The sequence below is a fragment of the Hyperoodon ampullatus genome (assembly GCF_949752795.1).
Source record: "Hyperoodon ampullatus genome assembly, chromosome: 7".
NCBI lineage: Eukaryota > Metazoa > Chordata > Mammalia > Artiodactyla > Ziphiidae > Hyperoodon > Hyperoodon ampullatus.
The window spans coordinates 41,104,833-41,124,566 of NC_136920.1; the positions used below are offsets into that span (position 1 = coordinate 41,104,833).

A 19,734-nucleotide genomic window follows, 5' to 3' on the forward strand; every position below is an offset into this window, starting at 1 on the left:
ATTTGATGACCCAAGTCATCAAATCCATCGCCATTTTTATAGATGAGGAAATTGAGGGCCAGACTTGGTCCAAAGTTACATAGCTCATAAGTGGCAGATTCTGGAATGGAAAAATCCAGATCTTTTGTCTACTAGTCCAGTTAGAACATTCAAGATGCAAAAATAATTGTTTCATGCAAAATAAGTAAAACAGACCTGTAGCTTATTGGTAAAGATGGGGGGTGGGTGTTGTTCTGAGGGCACTGCTAATAAAGGCTGTAAAAAAACCACTGTTGATATTTTCAAAAAATCGTTTGTTCAATAATGCTTTATATGTCAATAATAGATTAATTCAAATATAATCCATATACCATAAAATTCACCCATTTAAAGTGTACAGTTCGGTGGATTTGAGTATATTCATAAAGTTGTGCAAGCATCACCACTATCTAATTCCAGAACATTTTCATCACTCTTAAAATAAACCACATACCCATTAGCAACCACTCCTCATTTTCCCTTCCTTCCAACCCCTGGCAACCACTACCATATGTTGTGTCTCTACGGAATTACCTATTCTGCACAATTCATACAAATGGAATCATATGACATGTGGCCTTTGTGACTGGTTTCTTTCTCTGGGCATAATGCTTCCAAGGTTCATCCAAGTTGTAGCATGTATCAGCACTTCATTCCTTTTTATTAATAATATTTAATTGTATAGATACACCACTTTATTTATTCATCAATTGATGAACGTTTGGGTATTTCCTTTTTTTTAGCTATTATGAATAATGCTGTTATGAAATTCATGTATAAGCTTTGATGTGGACATACATTTTCTTATTCATTAATTCTTATGCAAAAATTCACAGCTTAGAATTACAATCATGTAGACAGTATAGGACATATGGGTTCCCAGATAAACTTTCTTTCTTTTTTTACCAAAGTCTTAAATATAATGTATTATTTTCCAGGAGACCTAGAGACCTGGGTTCAGTAAAAGACCTAGCTGCAATACTTTAGCCCCAGAAATTCCTGGCTGATTTGGAAATAAGAATGAAAATATATTCAAATAGGTGACTTAACAGACTTGTTTGGATAAAGTCCTTGTCTCAAACAGTGGGGATTTTTCAGATGAGGTTAAAATTCCAAAATAAACAAAAGAAATGTGAAACAATAGATTAGCAAATAGAAAGACAAATTAACTTGATGTGAATGTCATCGATTACTTTACCCAATTGAGGAGGGCACTCTCCCGGCTCCCTGCATTGCAGATTTACTACCAGGGAGAAATCTAACATGAATCTGCATGTAGAAGAGTGGACCTGCCTTCACTTGGGGAAGGGGGTGGGTACAAAAGGGCTCTAACTCCAGTACAATGAAATGTAGTGTCACCATGGAATTCTGTAAAATGTGATAATAATGGAGTCTACTTGTGTACTGTCATTAGAAAATAATACCTAAAAGAGTGACATTTGGGGCTTCCCTGGTGGCGCAGTGGTTGAGAGTCTGCCTGCCGATGCAGGGGACACAGGTTCGTGCCCCAGTCCGGGAAGATTCCCCACATGTCGCGGAGCGGCTGGGCCCATGAGCCATGGCCGCTGAGCCTGCGCGTCCGGAGCCTGTGCTCCGCAACGGGAGAGGCCACAACAGTGAGAGGCCCGCATACCGCAAAAAAAAAAAAAAAAAAAAAAAAGAGTGACATTTGGAGATATCATTAAGGGAAAAAAAAGCTTATTTGTGATCTAGCTGCAGAGGTAGAAGAATTTATGTTAGAATTGAAACTTTTACAATAATAATGATTTGACAGGTTTTTCTAACATGAAGGAATATGTGAAAGTTTTTAATTATAATTGACAACATTATGTAAAATTGACTAGAAAGTGCAAAAAAAGAAGCTTTGTTGATATTGATAAATTGAGTTGTTTTTTGACTTGTGTAATATCCCTTTGAATTCAATGTTAATAATACTGAGTTGACACAAGAATTGGTGATTTAACTTAGATTAGGTGATTTAAAATTAGCATGCTTTTGTATAAAAGCCAAATCAATTATTTGTCAGTGTGGATGCAAATATTCAGGAAAATGATTCTTTGGTACTTGATTCAGTTACTGGAACACTTTCAAGTTTGTTTGGAACAACTTGGGTATGTAAATCTCTACTTTTTTAACTGTAACTTTTATGAAATCTTAATACAGATTGGGAACTTCTGGTGAATACTAAACACCCAAATTGAGATGTGTAAGTGTAACATACACACCAGATTTTGAAGACTTAGTATGAAAAGAAACGTAAAATATCTCATTAATAATTTTTTACATTGATTATATGTTGAAATGATAACTCTTTGGATATATGTTGTGTTGCATAAAGTTTATTACTATTATATATTAATTTCACCCAGTTCATATTACTTCTTTTAATGTGGCTACTAGAAAAGTTTAAATTACATTTGTGGTTTGCATTATATTTCTATTGGACAGTGCTGCTCTAGTACCTTAATAACATATTAACAAGCAAACAAAAAAGGTCCATTTTTTTGGCATAGATATTAGAAAAAATGCAGAACAATTTATTTCTGTCATTAACTGCCAATGGGAAATATTGTACATTTTCAAAATGTGAGTAGTGCAGCACAGTAAATAAACATATGCAATGGAATTAATAGCTATGCTGACACATTTCAAGGTTGTGGAAAGACAAGTGAGAAGATGTGATTCGTGTGAAAATTCAGATGCAGCTGGCATTAAAGTGTGTTGTAAACTAAAGAGAATTTTATATACAATAAGTGACAGTAATTCAGACTGAAATGGTTGTCTTTTTAAATTCATGTGCAAGACGTGGAACACCATCATATGACAGTTTTGCAAAAAGAGAAGACAAACTTCTTTCTAAGTACATGCACTGGTTACAGTGATTATTCACTTCTAATTATTCCCATTTGGTAAAATATAAATTTTGTAAAACAAGTTTGAGGCCCTTCTGTTTAGTTAGAAATTTGCTTAATGGTTTGAGAGAAGCAGTGATTTTGAACCCTCAATCAGTTATCAAGCAGTAAATAATTGATAATTATTCTAAAGCAAAAGAATGAAACATAAGTAAAATTTGGAAGTAAAACAGGGAAAAGGCCAAACAAAAGCATCATTTTGAGCATTTTTTTCTAGTTGCATCAAAATTAATTAGTGTTTTCCTGGAAGTAGAAATCTTAGCTTTTAGATACCTTGAAGTTTTTGAAGCAAATTACTTCTCAAAAATCTTTTCATTAGAACTATAATATATCTTTTGTGTGTGTGTGAAACATACTCCAGAATAATTAGATTTTTTTTTCTACAAGTGAATCCTTGTGATTCTGGTGCAGCCTCTAGCAGTATAAAGACAGCTGCAAAATGTAAATTTAAGTCATCTTTAAATCAGGGCCAGAGGTGTGACCAGTGGCCCCTGTCCAGGGGGATGAAGGGGAAGCAGCCCCTGGGAGGAAGGGGAGCCTGTCAGAACCAGCAGTCACGCAAACCCAGCTCCACCAGGACTGGTGGGCTGACGGCGAGCTAAACACTAGAAAGCACCTGGACAAGCTCCAGAGCAGAAGAGGAGGGGCTCGTCTCATTTACATTCTAGTGAATCCAGAGAAAACATCATCAATAACTTTTCTGTTTCTAGAAGATGTATGACTTTCTCAGTGTTTAGCATTTGTGGTTTAGCTTGGTTTGTGTACATCTGCTTTCTCATTTGTATTGGAATAACACCCCCTCCCCAAACAAAACTGGAGTTTGGGGTGGGAAGCTGTACGTCTCTTAGAAATGCCACAGGATAGGAGAAGCTGGGAGCCTGTGCTCTGTCCCCTTGCCAACGTGGGGACAGGGGAACACAGAAGATAGATGCTGGCAGAGAAAGAAGGGAAAGGATGAATCCCCCACGTAATCCCACATACAATGTGGCAGAAGGAGGGAAGGAGAAGTCGGCCCAACACTAAGAAATGACCCTAGGAAGAAGAGCCTGAGGTAGAATATCTTAGACATGTGGGAGTCTGCTCAGGCAGTGGCCTGGGAAGGTGACCTCAGCCTGAGGAGGGAGTACAGTGGGACTAAGAAATGGGCCAACTGACACAGAGGAACCAGTAGAAAGAGGCTGAATGTTTGCTTGTGGGAGATAAGACCTAGAATGGGAGAGAAAACCACAGAATGTCTCAAGTAACTGGGAGAGCCATGAATAAGAAATACATATTTAGTCGAGAAATTGGTAATGATCAATTTTGATGAATGCTGCATAACCTTCTTAGCGGTTCCAAGAGAGAGACAAAAAAAGATTTTTGAGTTAAGAAAAAAATTAATCCTTGGAAAAACCATCCATCACATCTATCAAGGTGGAGTTACCTCCTATTTGGTAAACGATTATGATAAGGTTAATGGTGATAAATCACAGGGAGTGACCCTAATGACTCTCAGGGAGGTGATTACGTTGTCAAACCCTTAATAATTTCTTGGGTCTCCAGCCCAGGATTCCTGCGAGGCAAAGAGGCACAGCGTCAGAGAGAATGAACACTGGGGACAGAGGGTGTGGTGTGGCTAAAGGGCCATGGTTTTTAGGAAGAGAGGTCTGTGAGAGACCACTGTTCTACTGCACTGGTAATATTTATTATTACATTGCTGCAGAACCCGAGTGCACCTAGTGGGGAAAAGTACCCATGGGATTACTGAATTTACTCATCAAGTAAGAATTACTTATTAAGAGGAAATATGAGCTGAATTTACATATGTAATAAAAAAAATTAGCTGTCTAATCCATATACCTGTTGAGTCATCATTTGTACAACTCATGGGCTGTAACAGTTGAAAAACAAATAAATCTTTACCTGGCACTGTCTTTGGTACATTTTTAGTTCTTGTAAGAGCTTCTGATTTTCATATTGTAACTTATTCCTGCTTAACTCTATTTCACTCACAGCTGATTTTAATTTTTCAATAACAAACTCATCTCTTTTATTGGTTTCACAACTGGTATCTGGTTCCCATATCCAAGGAATTTCAGAGCTGCTGTCTTCTATGCCCTGTTTTTTACTATTTAGTGGAGTTTGGTAACTTTGCTCCTGTTTCTGAGAAATATGAAAATTGTGTCAGTTAAGTGAAGAATATCGTATTTAAGCTTACATAAAGTTCAAGAATGATAGAAAAGAATTAGTAAAAACATCTTTAAATATATTATTAGATAATGAAGCTTTGTCCTTCATAATTCAGTCTTGTGTTTATTCTAAAACCTCAATTTCAGGTGGCATAAAGAGAAAATATATCTGTATAACCTCAGAGCAAAGATGCAGAGTAGAGTAGACAGCTTTTGCTAGGGAATTCTTATTCAGCAAAAAAGAAAATACAGAAGATATGAAAAAAAGCATGGATTCAGTTACATAATAGTTGAAAATGTCTCTATGACAAAAAATAAAACAAAATATCTGGATTGTACAAAAAAGTTGTCAACATGTATAACAAGGGTGATTTCTGATGTACAAAAACTTCTACACATCAATTAAAAAAGACAAACAACACAAAAGAAAAGTGGGCAAAGTTTATGCACAGGCAATTCACAGAAGAGGAAATGAAAAAGGCTGAGAAACACAAGAAGAGATGCTCAACCTTACAAGTAGTCAGAGAAACGTAAAGCAAATGAAGTCAAGGTTACTATTAGTCCATCAAGTTAGTAAAAATCAAAAGACAGATAGTCCATGCTGGTGAGAGTAGGGGTAGTCTTGTTGCCTGTTCCTGAATTATAAATTACTATCATTTTTAAGAAAGTAATCTGCTAATATTTATTAAAAATTTGAATGAACATACCCTTTGGCTCAGCGATCATTTCTAGGATTTTTATTTAACAAAAGGAAAGTATTCGTATTTAAAGATGTACATACAAGGGTATTTGTTACACTACTGTAATAGCAGAAAATTGGAAACAACCTGAGTGTTAGTTAATAAGGAAATGATTGAAGAATTATGGTACATCTATGATATACTATGGTATATATGATATATATACACTATATACTTTGAAATATTTTAATTAAGTAGTGACTCAAAAGGCTATTCATGGCTTATTAAGTAAAAAAGCAAAATTTATAAAAGAAAAATATACAATTTCCACACAAGCATATATTTACATATTTGTACAAACAAAAGAAAATGTATGTGAAGATAAACACCTAATTGTTAACAATGCTTATATTAAATGGATAAGAATGGAATAGAGGATGAGGCTATCAGTTTTACATCACATTATTTTGTATTGTTGAATTCAGGGAACATATATAACACATAATTCAAGTAACTTAAAGAAAGAATGAAAAATAAGTATATATCAAACAAAAATGTTTCTTACCAGCATTAATAAAAATTCCAAATTCCTTAGGTAAGCCTTTAAGGCTTATTACAATCTAATATCCAACTCGCCAGCCTTCCCTCCCGCCTACTGCCCCTTCACCTCCCACATGGACTTCCAGCCAATTGGCCCACTTTCCATTCCCTGAATTTGCCTTTTGCTCTCTTGCCTCAGTGACTTTGCTCATGTTATTTCCACCACCTGGAATACATTCTCTCTTGTCTCAAAATATAGCCATTTTTCTTCTAGGCCCAGGCCTAGTCCCACCCCTGCTGGAGGATGTTTCCTGACTATCTCAGTCCAAAGTTTTCTCTTACTCCTTCGACCTCCAAAAGGATTTGTATCCTTTTCATTCACTTGTCATTAATTATCTGTAAACCTGTACATGTATTATCTGTGTCTAGGCTGTAAGGTTCTAGAGTGCCAGGACCAAGCAATCTTAAGACTTTCTAAATGACTTGCTGATAGGTATGCAAAAACATGTTATTTAATAACGTAATACAATGGAGACTTTTAATAGCACCACCTTCTGAGACATACAGACTAAAGTCACCATTACAGATATTTCACGCACTTGTAACTCTATCCAGTGTTGGACCTACTCTGGTTATTTTCCCTTAGTTGGCATTTGTATCTGTAGAAGGATTACATGCTGAATGGTAAAGAAAGTAATAGTATTTAACCTCTAATTTATTCTGATTTAGAGGATAGTATTAGATAATGTACCTGAAATTGATTACACTTATCAGATAATACTTTTGGTTGAGCATCTAAAGAAACCAGATGAGTCTGATATAGTATCTCCTGCTTGTCCCATTCTCTTGACTTTGCTCTAAATTCCTTTAAAAAGTGGAGAGAGAAATATAAATTGAAAAAATTATTCATTTTAAAGCACAGTGAACAGGGCTTCTTTCATTTGTACATCTTTCTTCTGAGAAAAAAAGTAAATCCATTCTTTCCCCAATAGGAAAACAAAAAAGTATCAAATCATTCATCTTGTATTTACTAATAGATATATCTTCTAATTTTTGCTAGGAAAGTATGGAATTGAATCCGCTATTTTATTTTTATTTTTAATTTTTATTAGAGTATAGTTCCTTTACTGCATCTTTTTAAAAATAAGGATTTTGTTTGTTAAAAATGTAAAAATTTTTTATAACAAATAGCGGACTTTCAAACAATTTTTTGCATCAACCAGTACTTCCTTTCTATTTCCTGAGCTGACACCAGAAGTTTTTTTCCCTTCTTTCATTCTTTACACTCAGTCACCAAACCTTCTCCCTTGTTTTTGAGGGGGTGGGGCTTGGACTGATTTAATGACTTTGTCCCCTCTGGCTTTCAAAGCTGTTATCCCAGGTGAAGCCAAGATTGACCCATTCTTGAGCACAGACAGAACAACCATCTCAGGCCTCCTTTAGGCAGTACCAACTGGGCTAAGCTGGGGAAGAAATGGTAGAACTACTTGATACAGCATGCTCTCAGTTCTTCACCGTTTTGCTCAAGTAGTGTCTTCATGGAGCCTGGTTATCTGTTCACAAATTTATAAGAGGAAAGAATGTGGCTTTGGGAATCCCAAAGAAAACTTCACTGCTTCTCAATTTTGCCTAGGGCTGGCCATCATATCTCATCTTTCTGTCCAGGCTGTAAGCAACTTAAGGGTAAGGACTATGTATTTCATTACTTTTGTATTTCTCACAGTGCATGGCAAAGTGCCAGGCACCACTTACATGAATGTACAAACAAAAGCATGGTATTAATATTTCCAAAAATGTAAACATTTCTCACTAAATTTTGCAAAGAAAACAATGTGGTTGGAAACAAACTCTATAGCTACTAAGTCCATAGCGATATATTACTGAATGTAAATACATGGCATGAATGCATTGATGTTTCCAATTATCAACTCAGTAGTATTAATTGTAGTATTAGTAGTGTTAGTGTCCAGCAGGTACTGTGGAGAGAGGAGAATTTGGAAATATTTCATGATTAAAAGAAACAAATTTTTGAAAGAAAAAATCAATTTATATATAAAATAAAGTAGGGAAATGTACATGTAAATAATTTTACAGTATTAGTACAATAATAGTGCCACATAAAAGCCATGCAGATGATGCCATGATTATCTTAGCCATCCCCAACAATATGTCAATTGGAAAAGAGTTCACTTGGCTAGAGAGATTGGTGATGTTTTGAAGATGGCTGAAATGACTGGATTGGCTAGCTGGAAAATAAATATACTAATTTAGAGAATGAAAGCTACATCTTGCTTAAAATGAGAATATGGCGTTTCATATTTTCTATAGAGAAATGATTTTAAAGAATATTTGGGGAAATCTTCATTTTATAAATCCAAAAGTCCCAAAATAATCAGTGGAAGAAGGCTATAAATTTGGAGGCTTTTATAGTAATTAAAGGTGACCTGAAATTGAGTGGTGGTAATAAAGATGGAGAAATATAGATAGACCCTGTTTTAAATATATAATAATACCCTGATAAATAGACCATATTTATTAAGATAAATGGAGACAGTTCAGTTAAAGTTATTGACTTTGATTCTGACATTTGACAATTTAAAATTAGGTACATGAAAACAGGGTCTTCAGAAATAGTGACAAATTTACAAAACTTGGTACACTTCAAATCAGTACAAGGTGGATTAAAAAATTGCTGTTTAATTTAGAAAGGAGTTTTTGGAGTCAGAAGTCAAAATGTGGGCAAGGTTGACTTGCACAGTTCATATCTTTCAATGATATTAATACTTAACACCCAACAATCTCAATCTTGACAATAAATATTTCCCAGCATGCTTTAGGAGGAGGCAGGAACATCAGCCTCACTTCCTTACAAATTCTACAACAGGTAGAAATGAGGCCAAGAATGAGGCCAAACAAGGCTAAAAATGTGTGTTACAAACATATAGACTGGTCCTTATAACAGTCCTGGCTTCCTTGGTCTTACAGATGTATTGGTTTCAAGATCAGCAAGCAAGCAAGCACAATATCTCCAGCAGTCATGGGGCCATGCAAAGACAGAGAAAGCTTTATAAGGATTTTGTAGAGACTGGAGGTGTCGGCCCAGGCTCCAGTTCCAGAGGCTCTGTACACTTGCCTAAACCTCCAGAGTAAGTTTTCCACAGCTAGAAACCTTTTCTGGGTCTTTAAGTTTGAGAGTGGATCAGAGGCATTACAATCAAAGTTTCTAGCAGAAGCTATATTATTATATATATATTTTTTAATCCCTCTACTAAATCTTGAGAGGTAGAATGACCATTTCTTTAGTGATTACTGTATGTCAGGGACTCTACAAACCTCCACTTGCAAGATAGTTTTAACTTTTTAGTGTGAAAATTTTCATACTTACATAAAAGTAGAGAGTAAAACAAACTCCCATATACCCTTCACCCAGCTTAACTACTGTCAACTCAGTCCATCTATATTTCATCTATCGCTTCACCCTTTCTTGTTGGAGAACTTTAAGGCAACTTCCAGACTTCATGTATTTTTACCCCCAAATACTTGAGTGTGCATCTAAACACACATATATTTTTTTCTTCCATCACCACAATGTCACTTATATTTTTAGCCCCATTTATTGGTGAAAATTGTAATCTCTGTGAAGTTAACAGCTTGTCTAAAGGTCACAGGGCAAATAAACGAGTCAGTCAGGTCCTATTTTAAGTTGTAAACTGTCAGGTTCTTCCACTATAGCAAGCTGCTTCCCATTGCTCGATCACTGTACCAGTGTGTAAATGTTTGTCCCCAAGGAGAAACATGCTTAGATGTAGACTAAAACTGGAATAGCCCATCTCCTACACATTAATTTTTCAGATGCCTCTAAGCAAAAACAGGTACACGAAGCATTTCTGTAATAAAATTGATTAAACTGTTTCTACATAGTGTGCTTAAAATTTTTTGTATAAGTACAAACATATCAAGTCATACTTTGCTACTAATTTCCACTATAATTTCATGAGATACATTTTATATAAATATTTAGCTCCCTAAATGTAAAATGTATACACACAAAGTACTTAACTTAAGGCATTTTTTTTGTCCAAACAATTTATATGAATGTAATTCTCCCACTAATCCCCATGAGAAGTCAATCAAATGGAACATCAGTGACTTAACTGCATTTTCAGTGAAAGCTCATGTATATTACGTAGCAATCTTTGGGCATCTTCTGTGAGACCAGAATATTTCAGAAGCCAGTCGAGTTACACCATTGCAAGAGCCAGGGACTTATACACAGTGCATTTTCCTAGAGGGTCAAACTTACTTAGTGGTAGTAATTTTGTATTTAAAAGAATGTACATTTATTATTCAGTACAATATAAAATTTGCAGGAATTTAAAAACTAAAACCAAAGACTTCCAACAAAGTTCTTGCAATAGTCTGGTTTTAGGACTGTGATTCCAGATTTTTTTTTTTCCTGCTCTTAAAAATATTTTGGAGGAGAAGTTTGAGAAGGACTTAATTGAAGAGTCATGATAAAGATGAAGAAGTATGAAACAGGGCAAGGACAATTAGACAGGAGAAAAGACAGAGATAAGAGGCATTAGACAAAGGAAAGGGGCAAATCTGGGCTGGAATATGAGAGTAAGAGAAAGGAACAGATCAAAGATTCCTAAGAGGCTTCTATGTGGGTGATTGGGAAGTACAGAACCATTACCTATTAACAAAGTAGAAGAAACTGAAATCATTGGCTGACAGTGGGAGAAGCTGGGGTTTAAGGCTTGAGAACAGTGAAAAAAAAATGACTGGGATAACATGATAGGGGTCAACTTGAGGTCAATTAAAAAACAATGATTGAGCAGCACTGGGAATTTAGCTAAGGTTAGAGAACAGGAATTCATACTAGAATCTATTTGTTGTTATGTGACCAGTAGCAGGAATGCTCAAGGGCACAGGGAAGAAAAATAGCTGGTTTATTTTTTCCAAGGTTGGAAAGTTAAGGGGATTAAAATAAGTGTATCTATGACATAATGGTAAACCTTTATAGGGACTGAGATTTTAGAAGTTCCAGGTAACATGGGGTAGCTATATTGGAGTGGCACTACCTCTTCAAAGAAAAGATCCTGAAACTTCAAGCTCTGTTCTGAAAACTGCTATGAGGCTTCATTGGGATTTAAGCACCTAATAGTTAAACAGCCATTAAAAGATTTACTAGACACTCACTTTAAGTGACCCCAGGGATGTCCTTCAGTTTCACTCAACATCTACAGTTCCTTTGAACTTTTTTTTTTGCTCTCCAAAAATGCTGATATACATAAAAGATGTATAAATTGAAGTGATGTTTTAATTCACTAAGTGCCTGAAGGGAAGGTGCACTAAGAAAATATATTCAATGAGAAGTTGATTTCTAATGGAGTTTGTTACCACAGCGGTACATGTCATTGTGTACACTAGAGACAAATAGCCCTCAACAGCAACAACAAAAACCAATCTCAATACACAGGGAGAAACTAAGAAAATATAGCTCACCTCTAATTTCTGGTTCAAATTGCTCAGTTCAAAGGGTGTTTCTTCTTTGACATGTGGTACTTCTTTTTGTAGAAATTTATTTTGTTCCATCTGGTGTAATCTCAGTTTTTCAAAGCTATGAGTTAGTTTGGAGAACTGTAAATAATACAGAATGATAACATTTTACTATTGGTTATTCCTAACTCGATTTCATGATAGTTCTTTTCTTGTGTACCTCTTTCAAAATTTAAGTCACGATTAGGATATGCAGTAAAGCTTAAATGTTCCAATTAGTGAAGATAGAACCAGTTATTAAAACTAAATTATTGAAGCTGAACACAATTCAGCTTTCGTGTAAATTTGGAACTTCATTAACTGCACAGTTAAACAGCGATTCACTTGATAAAATGTTTTGTTCAGTTCTGTCTTAACCATATGTAGCAAGGCTCAAAATTTAAAACAACCAAGTTTTTTTTCTTAATTTTATTTAGTGACATCTTGTGTTGACGATTTTAATTTCAGTAAGTCAATCTATAAAATAACCAACTTATACTCCATTTAAGAAAACCGAGGACTTAATTTAAAAGATATAAACAACATACACTTATTCATGTTGATATAAGTTTAAATAAAATTAAATATCAAGCTTGATATAATCTTTTTCTTACCAGTAATTCTTGTTATAACTTAGACTCTGTATTATTTTTTCTTGCTTCTACCTTCAAGTAATTGATTATAAGTGTCATGGTCTATCAACGTCTGTGAGGAAATTTCTAAATAACTTAACAAATTATTTTGTTTTTATTTTTTATCTTGAAATAAGTATAGATTCAGAGGAAGTTGCAAAGGTATTACAGAGAGGTTCTGCATCCTCTTCACCCAGTTTTCCCAAATATTTACATCTTATTGAACTATATAGTATAGTATCAAACCCAGGAAATTGATGTCAGTACAATATATGCATGGGTGTATCAGTAGTTCATTCCTTTTTATTGCTCAGTATTATTCCATGGTATGGATGTAACCACAGTTTGTTTGACCATTCACATATTGAGACATTTTTGGTTGCTCCCAGTTTTTGACTATTATAAGTAAAGCTGTGAACAATTGTGTCTACTTTATCTGACAGTAATGTAGTCATTGCTGCTTCCTTTTTCCTTCTCACATTGTTTTTAAAATTGATATATAATTCATCGACTATAAACTTCACGCTTTAGAGTATATACTTCATTGGTTTCTAGTATATTCGTAGTTGTATAACCATCACACTATCTAATTTCAGAATATTTTCATCACCTCCGTTAGAAACCCTATATCTATTAACAGTGACTACACATTTCCTCCTTCCCCAAGGCCTGGCAACAACTAATCTACTTTCCATTTCTATAGATTTGCCTACTCTGATCATTTCATATTAATGGAGTCATACAACATGTAGTCTTTTGTGTCTGGTTTCTTTCACTTAGCATAATGTTTTCAAGGTTCATCCATGTTGTAGCATGTATCAATATTTCATTCCTTTTAATGGCTGAATAATATTTCATTGCATGGATATACCACATTTTGTTTATCCATTCATCAGTTGATGGACATTTGGATTGTTTCCACTTTTTGGATATTATGGGAAAATGCTGCTATGAACATTTGTGTACAAGTTTTTGTGTGGATATATGTTTTTATTTCTCTTGGGTATATACCTAGGAGTAGAATAGCTGGGTCATATGGAAACTCTAAGTTTAACTTTTTAAGGAACTGCCAACGGTTTTCCAAAGTGGCTGTACCACTTTTCATTTCCAGTGGTAATGTACAGGGTTCCAATTTCTCCATATCCTCACCAACATTTGCTGTTATCTATCATTTGGTTATAGCCATTAGCAGGTGTGAAGGGGTATCTCATTATGGTTTTGATTTGCATTTCCCTAATGACTAATGATGTTCAGCACTTTTTCATGTGCTTATTGGTCATTTATATATCTCCTTTGGAGAAATGCCTATTTAGATCTATGCCCATTTTAAAATTTGGTCTTCTGTCTTTTTATTGTTGACTAGTAAGAGTTTTTTCTTTTTAATTCTGGACACTAGTCCCTTATCAAATATATGATTTGCAAATGTTTTCTCCCATTTTGTCAGTTGTCTTTTCACTTTCTTTTGGTGTGCTTTGAAGCACAAAGGTTTTTAAAATTTTCATGAAATCAAGTTTACCTAATTTTTCTTGTGCTTTTGGTGCCAAATCTAAGAAACTATTGCCTAATCCAAAATCATGAGGATTTACTCCAATATTTTCTTCTAAGAGTTTTACAGATTTAGTTTTTATATTTAGGTCTTTGATCAATTTTGAGTTAATTTTTGTCTATGGTAAGGGTTGAACTTAATTCTTTTTCATGTGGATATCCAGTTGTCCTGTCACTGTTGAAAAGACTATTCTTTCTCCATTGAATTATTTTGGCACCACTTTTGCTTTCTTTTGATTAATATTTGTAGGGTATATATTTTTCTATATATTTTTTTCTATCTTTTACTTTCAATTTACATATGTAGTTATATTTGAAGTGAGTTTCTGGAACACAATATATAGTTTGGTCATTTTAAAAATTTACTCTGTAAATCTCTATCTTTTAACATGTGTATTTAGACCATTTTTATTTAATGTAATTATTATTATGCTAGGGTTTAAGCCTGACATTTTTTGTTTTCTGTTTGTTATCCAGTTTTTCGTTTCTCTGTTTTAGTTTTCCTGACTTCCTCTGGGTTCTTTGAACATTTTTTAGAATTCCATTTTGATTTACCTATAGTATTTTTGAATGTATTTCTTCGTATAGCATTTTTAGTTATTGCTCTAGGTGTAATATTATAGATGCATAGCTTATTACAATCTACTGGTGTCAACATTTTACCAGTTCAAGTGAAGTGCAGCATCTTAGTTCTCTTTATGTCCCTTTGCCATGACCCATTTCTAACATTACTGTCTTTAAGAAATTTCTCAATATACATTAAGAATCACTTTAGACACTGTTATAATTTTTGCTTCAGCTGTCAAACAATTTATCAATAGAAAACTCAAGAGAAGTAAAGTCTGTTGCATTTACCCATGTTTTCACTTTTTCCAATTTTTTTCTTCCTTCCTGATGTCTCAAAAGTCTTTATCATTTCCTTTCTACCAAGAGAACTTCCTTTAGCTATTCTTTTAGGGCAGATCTATTACTGACAAAATCTCTTAGTTTTCCTTCATTTGAGAATTTCTCAATTTCCTCTTGATTCTTAAGGATATTTTCTCTGAACATGGAATTCTGGGTTGACATTTTTTCTCTTTCAGCAATTGAAAAACATTCCACTTCCTTCTGGCCTCCATGGTCTCTGATAAGAAATCCATTATCTGAATTGGTTTTTCTATATAGGCAAAGTGTTATTTCTCTCTTTCTGTTTCCAAGACTTTGTCTTAGTTTTCAGAACTTTGACCATGATGTGTCTTGGTGTAGATCTGTTTGGATTTATCATATTTGAGTGTCACACAGTCTCTTGAATCTGTAGATTTACATCTTTTGCCAGGTTTTGAAACTTTTCAGTCATTACTTCTTTGAATACTTTTTCAGTCCTACCCTTTTTTATCCTCTTTTCTGGGACTCTGATGATACAAATTTTCAACCTTTTATAATAATACTACAGGTCCTTGAGGTTCATTTTCTTTTAGTCTGTTTTCTCTCTGTTGTTCAGATTGGGTAATTTCTATTTTGCTATGTTCAAGTTCACTGATTATGTCCTCTGTCCTCTCCATTCTGCTTTTGAGCCTATCCATTGACTTTTTTTAGTTTGGTTACTGTATTTTTCAGTTATAAAATTTCTAACTGTTTGCTCTTTAGTTTTCTTTGCTAAAATGTTCTAATTTAATTTGTTTCACGGATGTTTGTAATTGCTCATTGAAGCATTTTTATAACAGCTGCTTTCAACTCCTTGTCAGATAATTCTAACACCTATATCAACTCAGTGTTGGTGTCTCTTGATTGCCTATTCTCATTCAAGTTGAGATCTTCCTTGTCTTCGGTGTGATGAGCGATTTTTTAACTGAGGCCATTTTTGGGTATTGTGTTACATGACTCTGGATTTTATTTAAATATTGTGTTTTAGCAGTACTTTTTCTGACAACATCCCAGTAGGGAAAAATAGAATGCTGCCTCATTGCTGTCAGGTGGCAGGGAAAGTCCAGGTCTTAACTTGGCCTCAGCTGGTAACTGGGAGGAGGTGTTCCTAATTACTGCTGAGTGGGAGTAAGAGTTCAGGCTCCCCACATTTTTCACTAACACCACTTTGATTGGAGGGGCATAAGTGCCTTGTTACTGCTTCTCACACGGCCTTCAATGATGCTGTAGTGAGGGGAGTAGCCCTGTTGCTATGGAGAGGTGGTGAATGTCCTGACTCCTCATTAGGCTTCCTCGGATACCATTCCAGAGAAGAGGAGGAGGGCTGCCTCATCACCACCAGATGGGCAGAGAAGTCCAGGCTCTCCACATGGTCTCCACTGACACCATGGGCTGGGGAGGGCCTTGTTGACACTCAGTGGTGATGAAACTCCTGGATTTCCACTCAGTCTTCTCTGACTCCATCCAGGTTGGGGCCTGGGTTACCTCATTATAGATGGTAAGGGTGGAACCGAGGCTGTCCACTCAGTCTCTGCTGGTGAAGTGGGTTTGCAGCCATAGTCTTATTCTGTGGCCTTTGGCTAGAGTCAAGCAGTTATTATCTAAAAGTGTTTAATCTTGGTAGGTTGTCTTTTCTTCTGGTTTTTCAGTTGTAGGGAGCAGGCTTTCCTTGGGGCTCTTTTTGTTTGATTGTGCCCACTGGAGTGTCTGGGTTGCTGGCTTCTCTGTTATCCAGTCTGGGATATAAAAGGTAAAAAGAAATTCCAGGAACTCACCACCATGTTGTTCCTTGGGTCCCAAGGTCCTAATTGGTCTGTCTTTCCTCTCCACTTCTCGGAGTCTCCTTATTGTTTTATAAATAATGCCCAGGATTTCTAGTTCCATTTAGCAGGAAGAATAGGGGAAAGTAGATTGACTCCACCTTTCCAGAAGTAGAAATCTCAAATATATATATAATTATAGTTTTATAATGGTTAGAAGGAAAAGAAAACACCCCATTTTATAAAAGGAAGGAAATTCTACAAGAAAGTTTTGACAGAGTTGAGTTTTTTAAGGCAGAGTGTGGTAAAATGTACCCTTAAGATATTTTAGGAAAATAAGGTTGTAAAGAAATGAGGAATTTCAAAGAAAGAAGCAGTAGAGTGAGCCAGCAGCAACAAAAGCATGTTTGCCACAAGATATCGTTTTCTGGTTAGAAAATGACATATTACTAGTTATTATGCAAACCAAGTCAAATACATAGTACTTTTCTTTTTTTCTCTTTTTCCCTCCTTTCCTCTTCCTTCTCTTCTGCCTTCCCCCCATAACTCTCTCCCTTCCTTTCTTTTAACCAGAGAAGAAAAGAGAGGCAGAAAACTGCAGCGGAAGCATATAGCTGTTCTCTCAACAACAATGTAGTGTTTCTAAAGTGTATTCCATGAAACACTTGTTTATGGTGTTTACACTGTAGCTGTGCTATGGTGTTAGTTGGTTTTAGTTTAAAAAACAAAAGGGTTCCATGGTCAAATATGTTTGAAAAATGATGGATTAAAAAGGCTAAATGGATATTTTTAAAGCAAGACTTCTCACAGCCTGTAATACGCTACTATGCACTGTGAATGTCCAGGAGAAGAGGAAGAGTAAATAGTATTTCCTAAGCTCTCAGTGTTAGTACACAGAACAAATTTTTGTGAAAATTGCCGTAAAGACATTTGTTGGCTAGCTGGCAGCTGAGTAATAAAATAGAGCTGCAAAGCATCAAATGGCAAGGATTCATATATTAAATGACTGCTCAGTGCCTGTAAACAAGCCCCAAACTTTTTAACAACAGACATGAAAAAAAATCCAGAAATTAAAGATCTGGTAAGCTGTGACTGAACTCGTTAAATATAATTTAGAGATGGTACTTAACTTGTATCTAGATTTCTGTATTTTTTCAAACTTATTCCAGGTTGTGATCTCTTTGTTTATACTGAAAAATTATAGTGATTCAATATTTATGTTGCTATGTTAGAGCTTCATCTTTACAGAAAAAGCAAGGTTGATTGACTTAAGTGTTAAATGCTTAGAGTCTTAACTAGGAAAACCCATATAAAGTTTCACAATTCAAGCTACCATCTAGCAGCAGCTATTTAAATTGCAGGCAAAATATCTAGGTAGACTTAAGAGCTAGTCTTGTAAGATCATACCCATTAAGTGGAATCAAATGCTTCATATTCCTATTGTAATGGCTGATCACCTCCCTAAAAAGGTACGTAAGGAGGAACTTTAACTTCTTTGGGCTCCTTTAACTATATTATCATCTGTGAAATCTCTGCACCCCAAAAAAAGCTGGTTGTAAAGTAAAATTCATAATCAAACCATATTTCCCATTGATTAATTTACTAAGTGAAGCAAGGCTACAGTACCTACGAGACCTGAGATGCTCAGATGCTTATTGCCCTATGTGTCACCTGTGGGAAGAAAGAGAAGACTTTTTGCTTCCTAGCACAGTGGGGAGTATAATATAGGGATAAATCAGAAAGAAATCAGTATCCCTCTCATCATATATGCAGAAGCCCTCTCACATATGAAACAGTCCTACCAGTAACAAAGCAATAAAGACTAGTTTTGTTCTTTCAAATATCTATTTCATAATAACAAACCTCCATATTTTAAATTGCCATAGAAGAAAGGACACCCCTATTAGGAAGTAGGGACTACAAAAGATAATGCTTTGTTGTTGTTGTTCACAAAGCTAATTATCATGATATAATTAATCTACTAATCACTTGATAAATAGAAAGCCATTAGTCTAGCACTGTGCTAAGAGTTAAAGGGATACAGAGCTGACAATCTAATAAAAGAGACAAAATCAATACACATAAAACAATGAAAGACAGGGCCAAACATATAACCTGTAGTTGAAATACTAGAACTTTTGCTTGTACTAAAAATAATTCATTTTAACAAAATTAACACAATTTTATAGGTCAAAACATATACCAAAACATATGATATTAAATTGTAATAAGTTTCCTTACTTGAGCTTTTAGGGTTTGTAGTTGTCCTTCGTAATTCTGAGTCATTGCTAAGTTACATTTTTCCAAACTGTCCAACTTCTGTCTAAGGAACCCCACCTGAATTAAGAATAAAATTTAATTTTGATTTTTCTAAATTTTGCCTGACAAGATCAGAAAATGTACAAAAGAGGAGTACAGTTCAAATAAAACTGCTGTACCAAACCAAGAATAAATATTTGTACTGTGGTTCTTAGAATAGTTATTAATAATTAAATTCACAAAAACCAAATGTAGCTAGCACTATTCCACTGGGTACACATTAAGACAGTATGGTATGGATGTTTGACAAAAGATCCTTCTCACCGGCACATTTTAAAGCAAGATTTAAAATTTACTTCGTATTATCTTTTTGGGAGACTTATGTCGTCGTTCCTGGGGTAGAACCCCTGCAGACACACTTCAGCTTTATTTTAGGTGCTACTACCTTCAATGGGAACTCTGTTTTAGTGGTGTTGTGGAGTAATTGTTACATTTTTATAAGAACTAACAAATTAAAAAGAAAAAGAAAAATGTCTAAGAGGAGTTCTTAGGGATTTGGCTTACAGAATTTGCTTAAAAAGTAGGCAAGGCCCCTGTTCGCACATCTGTATTGTGACAGGTACAAAAGTGAGAAAATAGTCCCTTCCATATGCCAGGTCTTATGACCTGCCTCTATTGATAACTAACTAGGCCAAACAATAACTTAGTTAACCATGACAAAAAAACTAAGTTCCACTGAGAGGCCATTAGAGGTAGAAAAACGGCCACTGAACAAG

General features: G+C 35.0%; 1 protein-coding gene across 1 annotated transcript in view; it reads right to left on the bottom strand.

The window, feature by feature from the left end:
• DEUP1 (deuterosome assembly protein 1) overlaps positions 1–19,734 on the bottom strand; it is a gene marked incomplete at both ends in the record, with an annotated part of 99,232 nt that overhangs the window by 51,112 nt on the left and 28,386 nt on the right. Inside the window, 4 exon segments of the mRNA XM_079708319.1 lie at positions 4,833–5,072; positions 7,070–7,183; positions 11,827–11,961; positions 18,941–19,036. Coding sequence (XP_079564445.1) covers positions 4,833–5,072; positions 7,070–7,183; positions 11,827–11,961; positions 18,941–19,036 — 585 coding nt within the window.